The sequence below is a fragment of the Lacerta agilis genome, chromosome Z (genome assembly GCF_009819535.1).
Source record: "Lacerta agilis isolate rLacAgi1 chromosome Z, rLacAgi1.pri, whole genome shotgun sequence".
NCBI classification, from domain to species: Eukaryota; Metazoa; Chordata; class Lepidosauria; order Squamata; family Lacertidae; genus Lacerta; species Lacerta agilis.
In genome coordinates this window covers 240,936-254,178 of record NC_046331.1, presented here as the reverse complement: position 1 = coordinate 254,178, position 13,243 = coordinate 240,936, and the positions used below count along the sequence as shown (strand labels likewise).

The following is a 13,243-nucleotide window of genomic DNA, read 5'->3' as shown; positions in this document are numbered from 1 at the left end:
TAGAATAAAAGAATGCTAGGAGAGGAGAGAAGGAAGGATAGAATAAGATGCTAGGAGAAGAGAGAGGGAAGGATAGAATAAAAGAATGCTAGGAGAAGAGAGAAGGAAGGATAGAATAAGATGCTAGGAGAAGAGAGAAGGAAGGATAGAATAAAAGAATGCTAGGAGAAGAGAGAAGGAAGGATAAAATAAAAGAATGCTAGGAGAAGAGAGAAGGAAGGATAGAATAAGATGCTAGGAGAAGAGAGAAGGAAGGATAGAATAAAAGAATGCTAGGAGAAGAGAGAAGGAAGGATAGAATAAAAGAATGCTAGGAGAAGAGAGAAGGAAGGATAAAATAAAAGAATGCTAGGAGAAGAGAGAAGGAAGGATAGAATAAAAGAATGCTAGGAGAAGAGAGAAGGAAGGATAGAATAAAAGAATGCTAGGAGAAGAGAGAAGGAAGGATAGAATAAAAGAATGCTAGGAGAAGAGAGAAGGAAGGATAGAATAAAAGAATGCTAGGAGAGGAGAGAAGGAAGGATAGAATAAAAGAATGCTAGGAGAAGAGAGAAGGAAGGATAGAATAAAAGAATGCTAGGAGAAGAGAGAAGGAAGGATATGAATAAAGAATGCTAGGAGAGGAGAGAAGGAAGGATAGAATAAGATGCTAGGAGAAGAGAGAGGGAAGGATAGAATAAAAGAATGCTAGGAGAAGAGAGAAGGAAGGATAGAATAAAAGAATGCTAGGAGAAGAGAGAAGGAAGGATAGAATAAGATTCTAGGAGAAGAAAGAAGGAAGGATAGAATAAAAGAATGCTAGGAGAAGAGAGAAGGAAGGATAGAATAAGATGTTAGAGAAGAGAGAGGAAGGATAGAATAAAGAATGCTAGGAGAAAGAAGAAGGAAGGATAGAAATAAGATGCTAGGAGAAGAGAGAAGAAGGATAGAATAAAAGATGCTAGGAGAAGAGAGAAGAAGGATAGAATAAAAGATGCTAGGAGAGAGAGAAGGAAGGATAGAAAAAGATGCTAGGAGAAGAGAGAAGAAGGTATAGAATAAGATTCTAGGAGAAGAAAGGAGTAGGATAGAATAAAGAAGCTAGGATAATAGAGAAGGAATGATAGAATAAGATGCTAGGAAAGAGAGAGGGAAGGATAGAATAAAAGAATGCTAGAGAGAGAGAAGAAGGCATAGAATAATAGAATGCTAGGAGAGAGAGAAGGAAGGATAGAATAAAAGAATGCTAGGATAGAGAAGCAAGGAATGATAGAATCAAGATTCTGAGAAAGAGAGAGGGAAGGATAGAATAAAAAGATGCTAGGAGAAGAGAGAAGGATAAAAGTAAAGAGGCTAGGAGAAGAGAGAAGGAAGGATAGAATAAAAGAATGCTAGGAGAGGAAGAAGGAAGGATAGCATAAACGAATGCTAGGAGAAGAGAGAAGGAAGGATAGAATAAGATGCTAGGAGAAGAGAGAAGGAAGGATAGAATAAAAGAATGCTAGAGAGGGAGAGAAGGAAGGATAGAATAAAAGAAGGCTAGGAGAAGAGAGAAGGAAGGATGAATAAAGAATGCTAGGAGAAGAGAGAAGGAAGGATAGAATAAGAGCTAGGAGAAAGAGAGAAGGAAGGATAGAATAAAAGAATGCTAGGAGAAGAGAGAAGGAAGGATAGAATAAGAGCTAGGAGAAGGAGAGAAGGAAGGATAGAATAAAGAATGCTAGGAGAAGAGAGAAGGAAGGATAGAATAAAGAATGCTAGGAGAAGAGAGAAGGAAGGATAAATAAAAGAATGCTAGGAGAAGAGAGAAGGAAGGATAGAATAAAAGAATGCTAGGAGAAGAGAGAAGGAAGGATAGAATAAAAGAATGCTAGGAGAAGAGAGAAGGAAGGATAGAATAAGATGCTAGGAGAAGGAAGGATAGAATATGCTAGTAGAAGAGAGAAGGAAGGATAGAATAAAAGAATGCTAGGAGAAGAGAGAAGGAAGGATAGAATAAAAGAATGCTAGAAGAGAGAAGGAAGGATAGAATAAAAGAATGCTAGGAGAAGAGAGAGGGAAGGATAGAATAAAAGAATGCTAGGAGAAGAGAGAAGGAAGGATAGAATAAGATGCTAGGAGAAGAGAGAAGGAAGGATAGAATAAAAGAATGCTAGGAGAGGAGAGAAGGAAGGATAGAATAAAAGAATGCTAGGAGAAGAGAGAAGGAAGGATAGAATAAAAGAATGCTAGCAGAAGAGAGAAGGAAGGATAGAATAAAAGAATGCTAGGAGAAGAGAGAAGGAAGGATAGAATAAGATGCTAGGAGAAGAGAGAAGGAAGGATAGCATAAAAGAATGCTAGGAGAAGAGAGAAGGAAGGATAGAATAAGATGCTAGGAGAAGAGAGAAGGAAGGATAGCATAAAAGAATGCTAGGAGAAGAGAGAAGGAAGGATAGCATAAAAGAATGCTAGGAGAAGAGAGAAGGAAGGATAGAATAAGATGCTTGGAGAAGAGAGAAGGAAGGATAGAATAAGATGCTTGGAGAAGAGGGAAGGAAGGATAGAATAAGATGCTAGGAGAAGAGAGAAGGAAGGATAGAATAAAAGAATGGTAGGAGAGGAGAGAAGGAAGGATAGAATAAAAGAATGCTAGGAGAAGAGAGAAGGAAGGATAGAATAAGAGAATGCTAGGAGAGGAGAGAAGGAAGGATAGAATAAGAGAATGCTAGGAGAGGAGAGAAGGAAGGATAGAATAAGATGCTAGGAGAAGAGAGAAGGAAGGATAGCATAAAAGAATGCTAGGAGAAGAGAGAAGGAAGGATAGAATAAGATGCTAGGAGAAGAGAGAAGGAAGGATAGCATAAAAGAATGCTAGGAGAAGAGAGAAGGAAGGATAGCATAAAAGAATGCTAGGAGAAGAGAGAAGGAAGGATAGAATAAAAGAATGCTAGGAGAAGAGAGAAGGAAGGATAGAATAAAAGAATGCTAGAAGAGAGAAGGAAGGATAGAATAAAAGAATGCTAGGAGAAGAGAGAGGGAAGGATAGAATAAAAGAATGCTAGGAGAAGAGAGAAGGAAGGATAGAATAAAAGAATGCTAGGAGAAGAGAGAAGGAAGGATAGAATAAAAGAATGCTAGGAGAAGAGAGAAGGAAGGATAAAATAAAAGAATGCTAGGAGAAGAGAGAAGGAAGGATAGAATAAGATGCTAGGAGAAGAGAGAAGGAAGGATAAAATAAAAGAATGCTAGGAGAAGAGAGAAGGAAGGATAGAATAAGATGCTAGGAGAAGAGAGAAGGAAGGATAAAATAAAAGAATGCTAGGAGAAGAGAGAAGGAAGGATAGAATAAGATGCTAGGAGAAGAGAGAAGGAAGGATAGAATAAAAGAATGCTAGGAGAAGAGAGAAGGAAGGATAGAATAAAAGAATGCTAGGAGAAGAGAGAGGGAAGGATAGAATAAAAGAATGCTAGGAGAAGAGAGAAGGAAGGATAGAATAAAAGAATGCTAGAAGAGAGAAGGAAGGATAGAATAAAAGAATGCTAGGAGAAGAGAGAAGGAAGGATAAAATAAAAGAATGCTAGGAGAAGAGAGAAGGAAGGATAGAATAAGATGCTAGGAGAAGAGAGAAGGAAGGATAGAATAAAAGAATGCTAGGAGAAGAGAGAGGGAAGGATAGAATAAAAGAATGCTAGGAGAAGAGAGAAGGAAGGATAGAATAAAAGAATGCTAGAAGAGAGAAGGAAGGATAGAATAAAAGAATGCTAGGAGAAGAGAGAAGGAAGGATAAATAAAAGAATGCTAGGAGAAGAGAGAAGGAAGGATAGAATAAGATGCTAGGAGAAGAGAGAAGGAAGGATAAAATAAAAGAATGCTAGGAGAAGAGAGAAGGAAGGATAGAATAAGATGCTAGGAGAAGAGAGAAGGAAGGATAGAATAAAAGAATGCTAGGAGAAGAGAGAAGGAAGGATAGAATAAAAGAATGCTAGGAGAAGAGAGAAGGAAGGATAGAATAAAAGAATGCTAGAAGAGAGAAGGAAGGATAGAATAAAAGAATGCTAGGAGAAGAGAGAAGGAAGGATAGAATAAAAGAATGCTAGGAGAAGAGAGAAGGAAGGATAAAATAAAAGAATGCTAGGAGAAGAGAGAAGGAAGGATAGAATAAGATGCTAGGAGAAGAGAGAAGGAAGGATAGAATAAAAGAATGCTAGGAGAAGAGAGAAGGAAGGATAGAATAAAAGAATGCTAGGAGAAGAGAGAAGGAAGGATAGAATAAAAGAATGCTAGAAGAGAGAAGGAAGGATAGAATAAAAGAATGCTAGGAGAAGAGAGAAGGAGGATAGAATAAAGAATGCTAGGAGAAGAGAGAAGGAAGGATAGAATAAAAGAATGCTAGGAGAAGAGAGAAGGAAGGATAGAATAAAGAATGCTAGGAGAAGAGAGAAGGGAAGGATAGAATAAAAGAATGCTAGGAGAGGAGAGAAGGAAGGATAGAATAAAAGAATGCTAGGAGAAGAGAGAAGGAAGGATAGAATAAAAGAATGCTAGGAGAAGAGAGAAGGAAGGATAGAATAAAAGAATGCTAGGAGAGGAGAGAAGGAAGGATAGAATAAGATGCTAGGAGAAGAGAGAGGGAAGGATAGAATAAAAGAATGCTAGGAGAAGAGAGAAGGAAGGATAGAATAAGATGCTAGGAGAAGGAAGGATAGAATATGCTAGTAGAAGAGAGAAGGAAGGATAGAATAAAAGAATGCTAGGAGAAGAGAGAAGGAAGGATAGAATAAAAGAATGCTAGGAGAAGAGAGAGGGAAGGATAGAATAAAAGAATGCTAGGAGAAGAGAGAAGGAAGGATAGAATAAGATGCTAGGAGAAGAGAGAAGGAAGGATAGAATAAAAGAATGCTAGGAGAAGAGAGAAGGAAGGATAAAATAAAAGAATGCTAGGAGAAGAGAGAAGGAAGGATAGAATATGCTAGTAGAAGAGAGAAGGAAGGATAGAATAAAGAATGCAGGAGAAGAGAGAGGGAAGGATAGAATAAAGAAGGCTAGGATAAGAGAGAAGGAAGGGATAAGATAAGATCTAGGAGAAGAAAGAAGGAAGGATAGAATAAAAGATGCTAGGAGAGGAGAGAAGGAAGGATAGAATAAAAGAATGCTAGGAGAAGAGAGAAGGAATGATAGAATAAGATGCTAGGAGAAGAGAGAGGGAAGGATAGAATAAAAGAATGCTAGGAGAAGAGAGAAGGAAGGATAAAATAAAAGAATGCTAGGAGAAGAGAGAAGGAAGGATAGAATAAGATGCTAGGGAAGAGAGGGGGAAGGATAGAATAAAAGAATGCTAGGATAAGAGAGAAGGAAGGATAGAATAAGATGCTATGAGAGAGAGAGAATGAAGGATAGAATAAGATGCTAGGAGAAGAGAGAAGGAAGGATAGAATAAAAAGAATGCTAGGAGAAGAGAGAAGGAAGGATAGAATAAGATGCTAGGAGAAGAGAGAAGGAAGGTAGAATAAGATGCTAGGAGAAGAGAGAAGGAAGATAGAATAAGATGCTAGGAGAAGAAGAGAAGGGAGAGAATAGAAAGGAATGCTAGGAGAAGAGAGAAGGAAGGATAGAATAAGAGGCTTGGAGAAGAGAGAAGGAAGGATAGAATAAGATGCTTGGAGAAGAGGGAAGGAAGGATAGAATAAGATGCTAGGAGAAGAGAGAGGAAGGATAGAATAAAAGAATGCTAGGAGAGGAGAGAAGGAAGGATAGAATAAAAGAATGCTAGGAGAAGAGAGAAGGAAGGATAGAATAAGAGAATGCTAGGAGAGGAGAGAAGGAAGGATAGAATAAAAGAATGCTAGGAGAAGAGAGAAGGAAGGATAGAATAAGATGCTAGGAGAAGAGAGAAGGAAGGATAGCATAAAAGAATGCTAGGAGAAGAGAGAAGGAAGGATAGAATAAAAGAATGCTAGGAGAAGAGAGAGGGAAGGATAGAATAAAAGAATGCTAGGAGAAGAGAGAAGGAAGGATAGAATAAGATTCTAGGAGAAGAAAGAAGGAAGGATAGAATAAAAGAATGCTAGGAGAGGAGAGAAGGAAGGATAGAATAAAAGAATGCTAGGAGAAGAGAGAAGGAAGGATAGAATAAGATGCTAGGAGAAGAGAGAGGGAAGGATAGAATAAAAGAATGCTAGGAGAAGAGAGAAGGAAGGATAAAATAAAAGAATGCTAGGAGAAGAGAGAAGGAAGGATAGAATAAGATGCTAGGAGAAGAGAGGGGGAAGGATAGAATAAAAGAATGCTAGGAGAAGAGAGAAGGAAGGATAGAATAAGATGCTAGGAGAAGAGAGAAGGAAGGATAGAATAAGATGCTAGGAGAAGAGAGAAGGAAGGATAGAATAAAAGAATGCTAGGAGAAGAGAGAAGGAAGGATAGAATAAGATGCTAGGAGAAGAGAGAAGGAAGGATAGAATAAGATGCTAGGAGAAGAGAGAAGGAAGGATAGAATAAGATGCTAGGAGAAGAGAGAAGGAAGGATAGAATAAAAGAATGCTAGGAGAAGAGAGAAGGAAGGATAGAATAAGATGCTTGGAGAAGAGAGAAGGAAGGATAGAATAAGATGCTTGGAGAAGAGGGAAGGAAGGATAGAATAAGATGCTAGGAGAAGAGAGAAGGAAGGATAGAATAAAAGAATGGTAGGAGAGGAGAGAAGGAAGGATAGAATAAAAGAATGCTAGGAGAAGAGAGAAGGAAGGATAGAATAAGAGAATGCTAGGAGAGGAGAGAAGGAAGGATAGAATAAAAGAATGCTAGGAGAAGAGAGAAGGAAGGATAGAATAAGATGCTAGGAGAAGAGAGAAGGAAGGATAGCATAAAAGAATGCTAGGAGAAGAGAGAAGGAAGGATAGCATAAAAGAATGCTAGGAGAAGAGAGAAGGAAGGATAGAATAAGATGCTAGGAGAAGGAAGGATAGAATATGCTAGTAGAAGAGAGAAGGAAGGATAGAATAAAAGAATGCTAGGAGAAGAGAGAAGGAAGGATAGAATAAAAGAATGCTAGAAGAGAGAAGGAAGGATAGAATAAAAGAATGCTAGGAGAAGAGAGAGGGAAGGATAGAATAAAAGAATGCTACGAGAAGAGAGAAGGAAGGATAGAATAAGATGCTAGGAGAAGAGAGAGGGAAGGATAGAATAAAAGAATGCTAGGAGAAGAGAGAAGGAAGGATAGAATAAGATTCTAGGAGAAGAAAGAAGGAAGGATAGAATATGCTAGTAGAAGAGAGAAGGAAGGATAGAATAAAAGAATGCTAGGAGAGGAGAGAAGGAAGGATAGAATAAGATGCTAGGAGAGGAAAGAAGGAAGGATAGAATAAGATGCTAGGAGAAGAGAGAAGGAAGGATAGAATAAGATGCTAGGAGAGGAAAGAAGGAAGGATAGAATAAAAGAATGCTAGGAGAAGAGAGAAGGAAGGATAGAATAAGATGCTAGGAGAAGAGAGAAGGAAGGATAGAATAAGATGCTAGGAGAAGAGAGAAGGAAGGATAGAATAAGATGCTAGGGGAAGAGAGAAGGAAGGATAGAATAAGATGCTAGGAGAAGAGAGAAGGAAGGATAGAAGAAGATGCTAGGAGAAGAGAGAAGGAAGGATAGAATAAAAGAATGCTTGGAGAAGAGGGAAGGAAGGATAGAATAAGATGCTAGGAGAAGAGGGAAGGAAGGATAGAATAAAAGAATGGTAGGAGAGGAGAGAAGGAAGGATAGAATAAAAGAATGCTAGGAGAAGAGAGAAGGAAGGATAGAATAAGATGCTAGGGGAAGAGAGAAGGAAGGATAGAATAAAAGAATGCTAGGAGAAGAGAGAAGGAAGGATAGAATAAAAGAATGCTAGGAGAAGAGAGAAGGAAGGATAGAATAAAAGAATGCTAGCAGAAGAGAGAAGGAAGGATAGAATAAAAGAATGCTAGGAGAAGAGAGAAGGAAGGATAGAATAAAAGAATGCTAGCAGAAGAGAGAAGGAAGGATAGAATAAAAGAATGCTAGGAGAAGAGAGAAGGAAGGATAGAATAAAAGAATGCTAGGAGAAGAGAGAAGGAAGGATAGAATAAAAGAATGCTAGGAGAAGAGAGAAGGAAGGATAGAATAAAAGAATGCTAGCAGAAGAGAGAAGGAAGGATAGAATAAGATGCTAGGAGAAGAGAGAAGGAAGGATAGAATAAAAGAATGCTAGGAGAAGAGAGAAGGAAGGATAGAATAAAAGAATGCTAGGAGAAGAGAGAAGGAAGGATAGAATAAAAGAATGCTAGGAGAAGAGAGAAGGAAGGATAGAATAAAAGAATGCTAGGAGAAGAGAGAAGGAAGGATAGAATAAAAGAATGCTAGGAGAAGAGAGAAGGAAGGATAGAATAAAAGAATGCTAGGAGAAGAGAGAAGGAAGGATAGAATAAAAGAATGCTAGCAGAAGAGAGAAGGAAGGATAGAATAAAAGAATGCTAGCAGAAGAGAGAAGGAAGGATAGAATAAAAGAATGCTAGCAGAAGAGAGAAGGAAGGATAGAATAAAAGAATGCTAGCAGAAAGAGAGAAGGAAGGATAGAATAAAAGAATGCTAGCAGAAGAGAGAAGGAAGGATAGAATAAAAGAATGCTAGGAGAAGAGAGAAGGAAGGATAGAATAAAGAATGCTAGAAGAAGAGAGAAGGAAGGATAGAATAAAAGAATGCTAGGAGAAGAGAGAAGGAAGGATAGAATAAAGAATGCTAGGAGAAGAGAGAAGGAAGGATAGAATAAAGAATGCTAGAAGAAGAGAGAAGGAAGGATAGAATAAAAGAATGCTAGCAGAAGAGAGAAGGAAGGATAGAATAAAAGAATGCTAGGAGAAGAGAGAAGGAAGGATAGAATAAAGAATGCTAGGAGAAGAGAGAAGGAAGGATAGAATAAAAGAATGCTAGCAGAAGAGAGAAGGAAGGATAGAATAAAAGAATGCTAGCAGAAGAGAGAAGGAAGGATAGAATAAGATGCTAGGAGAAGAGAGAAGGAAGGATAGAATAAAAGAATGCTAGGAGAAGAGAGAAGGAAGGATAGAATAAAAGAATGCTAGGAGAAGAGAGAGGAAGGATAGAATAAAAGAATGCTAGGAGAAGAGAGAAGGAAGGATAGAATAAAAGAATGCTAGGAGAAGAGAGAAGGAAGGATAGAATAAAAGAATGCTAGGAGAAGAGAGAAGGAAGGATAGAATAAAAGAATGCTAGGAGAAGAGAGAAGGAAGGATAGAATAAAAGAATGCTAGCAGAAGAGAGAAGGAAGGATAGAATAAAAGAATGCTAGCAGAAGAGAGAAGGAAGGATAGAATAAAAGAATGCTAGCAGAAGAGAGAAGGAAGGATAGAATAAAAGAATGCTAGCAGAAGAGAGAAGGAAGGATAGAATAAAAGAATGCTAGCAGAAGAGAGAAGGAAGGATAGAATAAAAGAATGCTAGGAGAAGAGAGAAGGAAGGATAGAATAAAAGAATGCTAGAAGAAGAGAGAAGGAAGGATAGAATAAAAGAATGCTAGGAGAAGAGAGAAGGAAGGATAGAATAAAAGAATGCTAGGAGAAGAGAGAAGGAAGGATAGAATAAAAGAATGCTAGAAGAAGAGAGAAGGAAGGATAGAATAAAAGAATGCTAGAAGAAGAGAGAAGGAAGGATAGAATAAAAGAATGCTAGGAGAAGAGAGAAGGAAGGATAGAATAAAAGAATGCTAGGAGAAGAGAGAAGGAAGGATAGAGCAATAGCCTGCTTTTGGGGTCAGCGCCCAGGACGTGGGGTGGCGGGGATGCTGCATTCTCCCCCACTCCGCGCCCGGCCACCGATCCCAAAAGCCTTCTTTGCAGTTTGGCCTTTGGAACAAAGTGGCGCAATCCGGAAATGGGATGTGAAGTCCAGTCCGGCATTTCCCAATTTCTCCCCTCTTTTCTGCCCTTGCAGAACCTGACCCGGGAACAAGCCGACTATTGCATCTCGCACATGAAGCCTTACCTGGACGGCAAAGGGCGGGAGCTTCCGTCAGCGTACGACTACGTGGAATTCACCCGCTCGCTCTTTGTCAATTGATCTCCCGGGGGCGGGGCTCGGCAACCCCCCCCCCTTCCCGGCTGACCCGCGCTAGAATTCCCAGCTGAGCTTCCCGCCTCCTCCGGGTGGCGGTAGAGGACCCCCCTCTCCCGTCTCGCCATTCCAGCTTGCTCCGCTCACGTTCGCCCCCTCCCCGGCCGCTCCGCGCATGCTCCCCCCACCCCCCCAACGCGGAACACTCCGGACACAACCCGGAGCGGCGGCAGCTTTGCTTTGCGCAGTGTGCTTCAAGAAATAAAAGCAATTGGTCCAAGCAGAAACCGACTTTGGCTCTTTTGTGGTTTGGGCGGGGGGGGGGAGTGGTCATGTCAGGGTTGCGGGTCCGCTCATTGCACCTCTCCCCTTATATCAGCCCAACATGTGGGTTCGGCCGGAGGACCCAATTCACTTCATTCAAAACAAGGAACATTTATGGCTTTGGAAATTCAAAACAAAAGATTGTTTTTTGAAATTTAATTTAGCTTAATTTTAAAAAGGGACATTCCAGTTTTAAAATCTAATTTACCGTGGAACATTTAGTGTTTATAATTGAATTGAATTTAAAACAGAACAGCCGAGTTGCTTTCATTTAATTATTTTAATTTTAAGCCAGGAACATTGTTTTTTCCATTGGATACACTGTATTTTTTGCTCCCTAAGACGCACTTTTTCCTTCCTAAAAAGGAAGGGGAAATGTTGGTGCGTCTTATGGAGCGAATGTTTAGCTCCCGCTGCCTCCCCCACCCCCACCGCGTTTGGCAGGAGGCGGCAACGGAGAAGTTGCTGGACCCTCCCCGCACCTCCGCTCTGCGAACGGAGGCTGCGGGAGGATCCAGCAACAACCGCTTCGCTCCCCGCTGCCTCCCCCCACTCCCCACCCCGAGTTCGGCGGGAGGTGGCAGCGGAGATGCTGCTGGATCCTCCGCGCCACCCGCCAATCCCAAAAGCAGGCTTTGGGGATCGGCGGCGGGGCGCGGAGTGGTGGAGAAAGTATCCCCGCTATTTTCTCCACCCCCTCCCCGCCACCAATTGGTGCCGGGTGCGGGGGGGGGTGTGTGGAGAAAGCAGCGGGGATGCTGCTGCGTTTGGGATGGGCAGCAGGGTGCAGGGTGGTGCTCATCCCGCTTGCTTTGAAGGGAACGCTCACCCCTCGTCCCCAGCTCCCTTCAAAGCAAGTGGGGATGAGCCGTTCTGAAGGGGTGCATGGTGCCCCTTCAGAGTGGCTCATCCCCAATTTTTTTAAAGGGAGCCAGGGAGAAGAAACCTTTTAGAGGAAAACCAGAAAAAAAATTATTATTTTTTCCCCTTGTTTCCCCCCTTTAAAAATCAGGTGCGTCCTATGGTACGGACCGAAAATTGCGGTAATGATAATCTGTATTGTGGTCCAACGGCCCATAACATGGATTCAGAATAAAATACGGTCTCCCTTCCCGGGGGGAGGGGGTGTCTGTATTTTATTGTGAATTGAATTTAAAACATGGAACATTTAATTTAATTTGAAGGAATTTAAAACACTGAACCTTGCTTTTAAAAATTGAATGTAAGAGAAGGAACATTGGAGGAAGGAACATTCAGTTTCTTGAATTGAAAACAAGGGTCGTTCACTTTTTAAAATTGAATTAAAAACCAAACATCTAATTTTATTTTCAATTTAATTGAACTTATACCAAGAAACTATTGTTGGGTTGTGGATGAGGTTGGGTTTTGTTGCATTGGGTTGGGTTAGGTTGAGTTGGGTTGGGTTGGGATGGGATGGGATGGGATGGATGAGGTTGTGGGTTGGGTTGTACCAAGAGTCGCACTTCCCTTTGGGGAGGAAACCACCCAAAATTTCATTTGCTTCTACCTCTGAGCGGTCAGTCGGTGACCTCGTTGGCCAGCTGGTCGAGGTGGCTCATTTCGCGGGCTCCCTCCTCAGTGAAGTCCGAGCTGAGCTGCCAGATTTTCACCGTGCCCCCACCGTCCCCAGCAGCCAGAAGCTGGGCCTGGCGGGGGTTGAACTCCACGCAGTAGACGGGGCCCCGGTCACGGGTTTGCGGGATGGAGAGCGAGGGCTTCTGGGAGCTCTTGCCAAAGTCAAAGAGCTGCACTTCCCCTGGAAAACAGAGGAGGCAAAGGCTCGTTTTAATTTTATTCCACACAAAAAACAAGGAACATTAAGTTTTGAATTTAAGACATGGAATATAAAGCTTTAATTTTAATTGAATTTAACTTCATTTAAAACAAGGAACATTAGGGTTTATTTTTAATGAAATTTATTTTAATTTTATGGAAACGTTGCGGTTCTGGTTAGTGTTAATATTTTGTTGGAAGCCGTCCAGAGTGGCTGGGGAAGCCCAGGCAGGGCATAAATAATAAGGTAGTAGTAGTAGTAGTAGTAATAGTAGCTGGGAAAGCCCAGACAGGGTATAAATTCTTGTTATGTTGTTATGAGTAGTAGTAGTGGCTGGGGAAGCCCAGGCAGGGCATAAATAATAAGTTAGTAGTAGTAGTAGTGACTGGGAAAGTTGTTAGTGGTAGTAGTAGTAGTGGCTGGGAAAGTATAAATAGTAAGTTGTTAGTAGTAGTGGTGGTGGTGGTGCCTGGGGAAAGCCAGGCAGGGTAAAAATAATAAGTTAGCAGTAGTACTAGTAGTACCTTCTCCGGAAGCGGCGGCGAAGACCAGGGGCCGGATGGGGGACCACCTGACGCCAAAAATGTATTTCTTTGAGAGTTGCAGGGAAACGAGGGGCTGCGCCTGCAGCATGGAGTGCAAGTGAACGTGTCCGTCGGTCCCCCCGCTCAGAAACAGGTTCCTGTCAGGAGGAAACAAGGTGCGAGATCGGTAAAGGGTAAATGTGGAGAAGTCTGCAAATGTCAAGATGGAACCCAATTGGCAAGGGGGCAGGAGTCATTTCAAAGGCAACGATACCACTGTTCTAAAAGTCATAAGCAATAAGTAGTAGTAGTAGTAGTAATAAATTTTATTTGTATCCCGCCCTAAAATCATATAAAACACAATATACATAAAAACAAACATAAGTAACAAATAAAAGTCGTAATAATAAAAAAGAGATAGCAGTAAGTACCGTATTTGACGCTCCATAAGACACACTTTCTCCCTCCCAAAAAGGAAGGGGAAATCCCTGTGCACCTTATGGAGCGAAGACTTCGCTCCCGCGGCCTCCCCCCATCCCCCCCCCCGGGTTCGGCAGGAGGTGGGGAGA

General features: G+C 41.1%; 2 protein-coding genes across 12 annotated transcripts in view; one reads left to right on the top strand and one right to left on the bottom strand.

Moving 5' to 3' along the window:
* SPTAN1 (spectrin alpha, non-erythrocytic 1) overlaps positions 1-10,168 on the top strand; it is a 101,806-nt gene extending 91,638 nt beyond the window's left edge. For all 11 annotated transcript variants that reach the window (XM_033137378.1, XM_033137376.1, XM_033137375.1 and 8 more), the window contains one exon: positions 9,912-10,168. In XM_033137378.1, coding sequence (XP_032993269.1) covers positions 9,912-10,037 — 126 coding nt within the window. In that variant the 3' untranslated portion in view covers positions 10,038-10,168. The remainder of the gene's footprint in view (positions 1-9,911) is intronic.
* A 1,657-nt stretch (positions 10,169-11,825) lies between these two features.
* Positions 11,826-13,122, bottom strand: WDR34 (WD repeat domain 34). The gene is made up of 3 exons (XM_033138203.1): positions 13,106-13,122; positions 12,675-12,832; positions 11,826-12,132 (listed from the first exon to the last, which is right to left on the bottom strand). Exons 1-3 carry the CDS (start codon positions 13,120-13,122, stop codon positions 11,894-11,896), a joined length of 414 nt encoding a protein of 137 aa, XP_032994094.1. The 3' UTR covers positions 11,826-11,893.
* Positions 13,123-13,243: the final 121 nt, after the last annotated feature.

Excerpts from the sequence above, each read along its gene's own strand:
- WDR34 (XM_033138203.1), bottom strand. Across the intron at positions 12,133-12,674 it reads CGCCGCCGCTTCCGGAGAAG|GGGAAGTGCAGCTCTTTGAC; the intron begins GTACTACTAGTA and ends TCTGTTTTCCAG.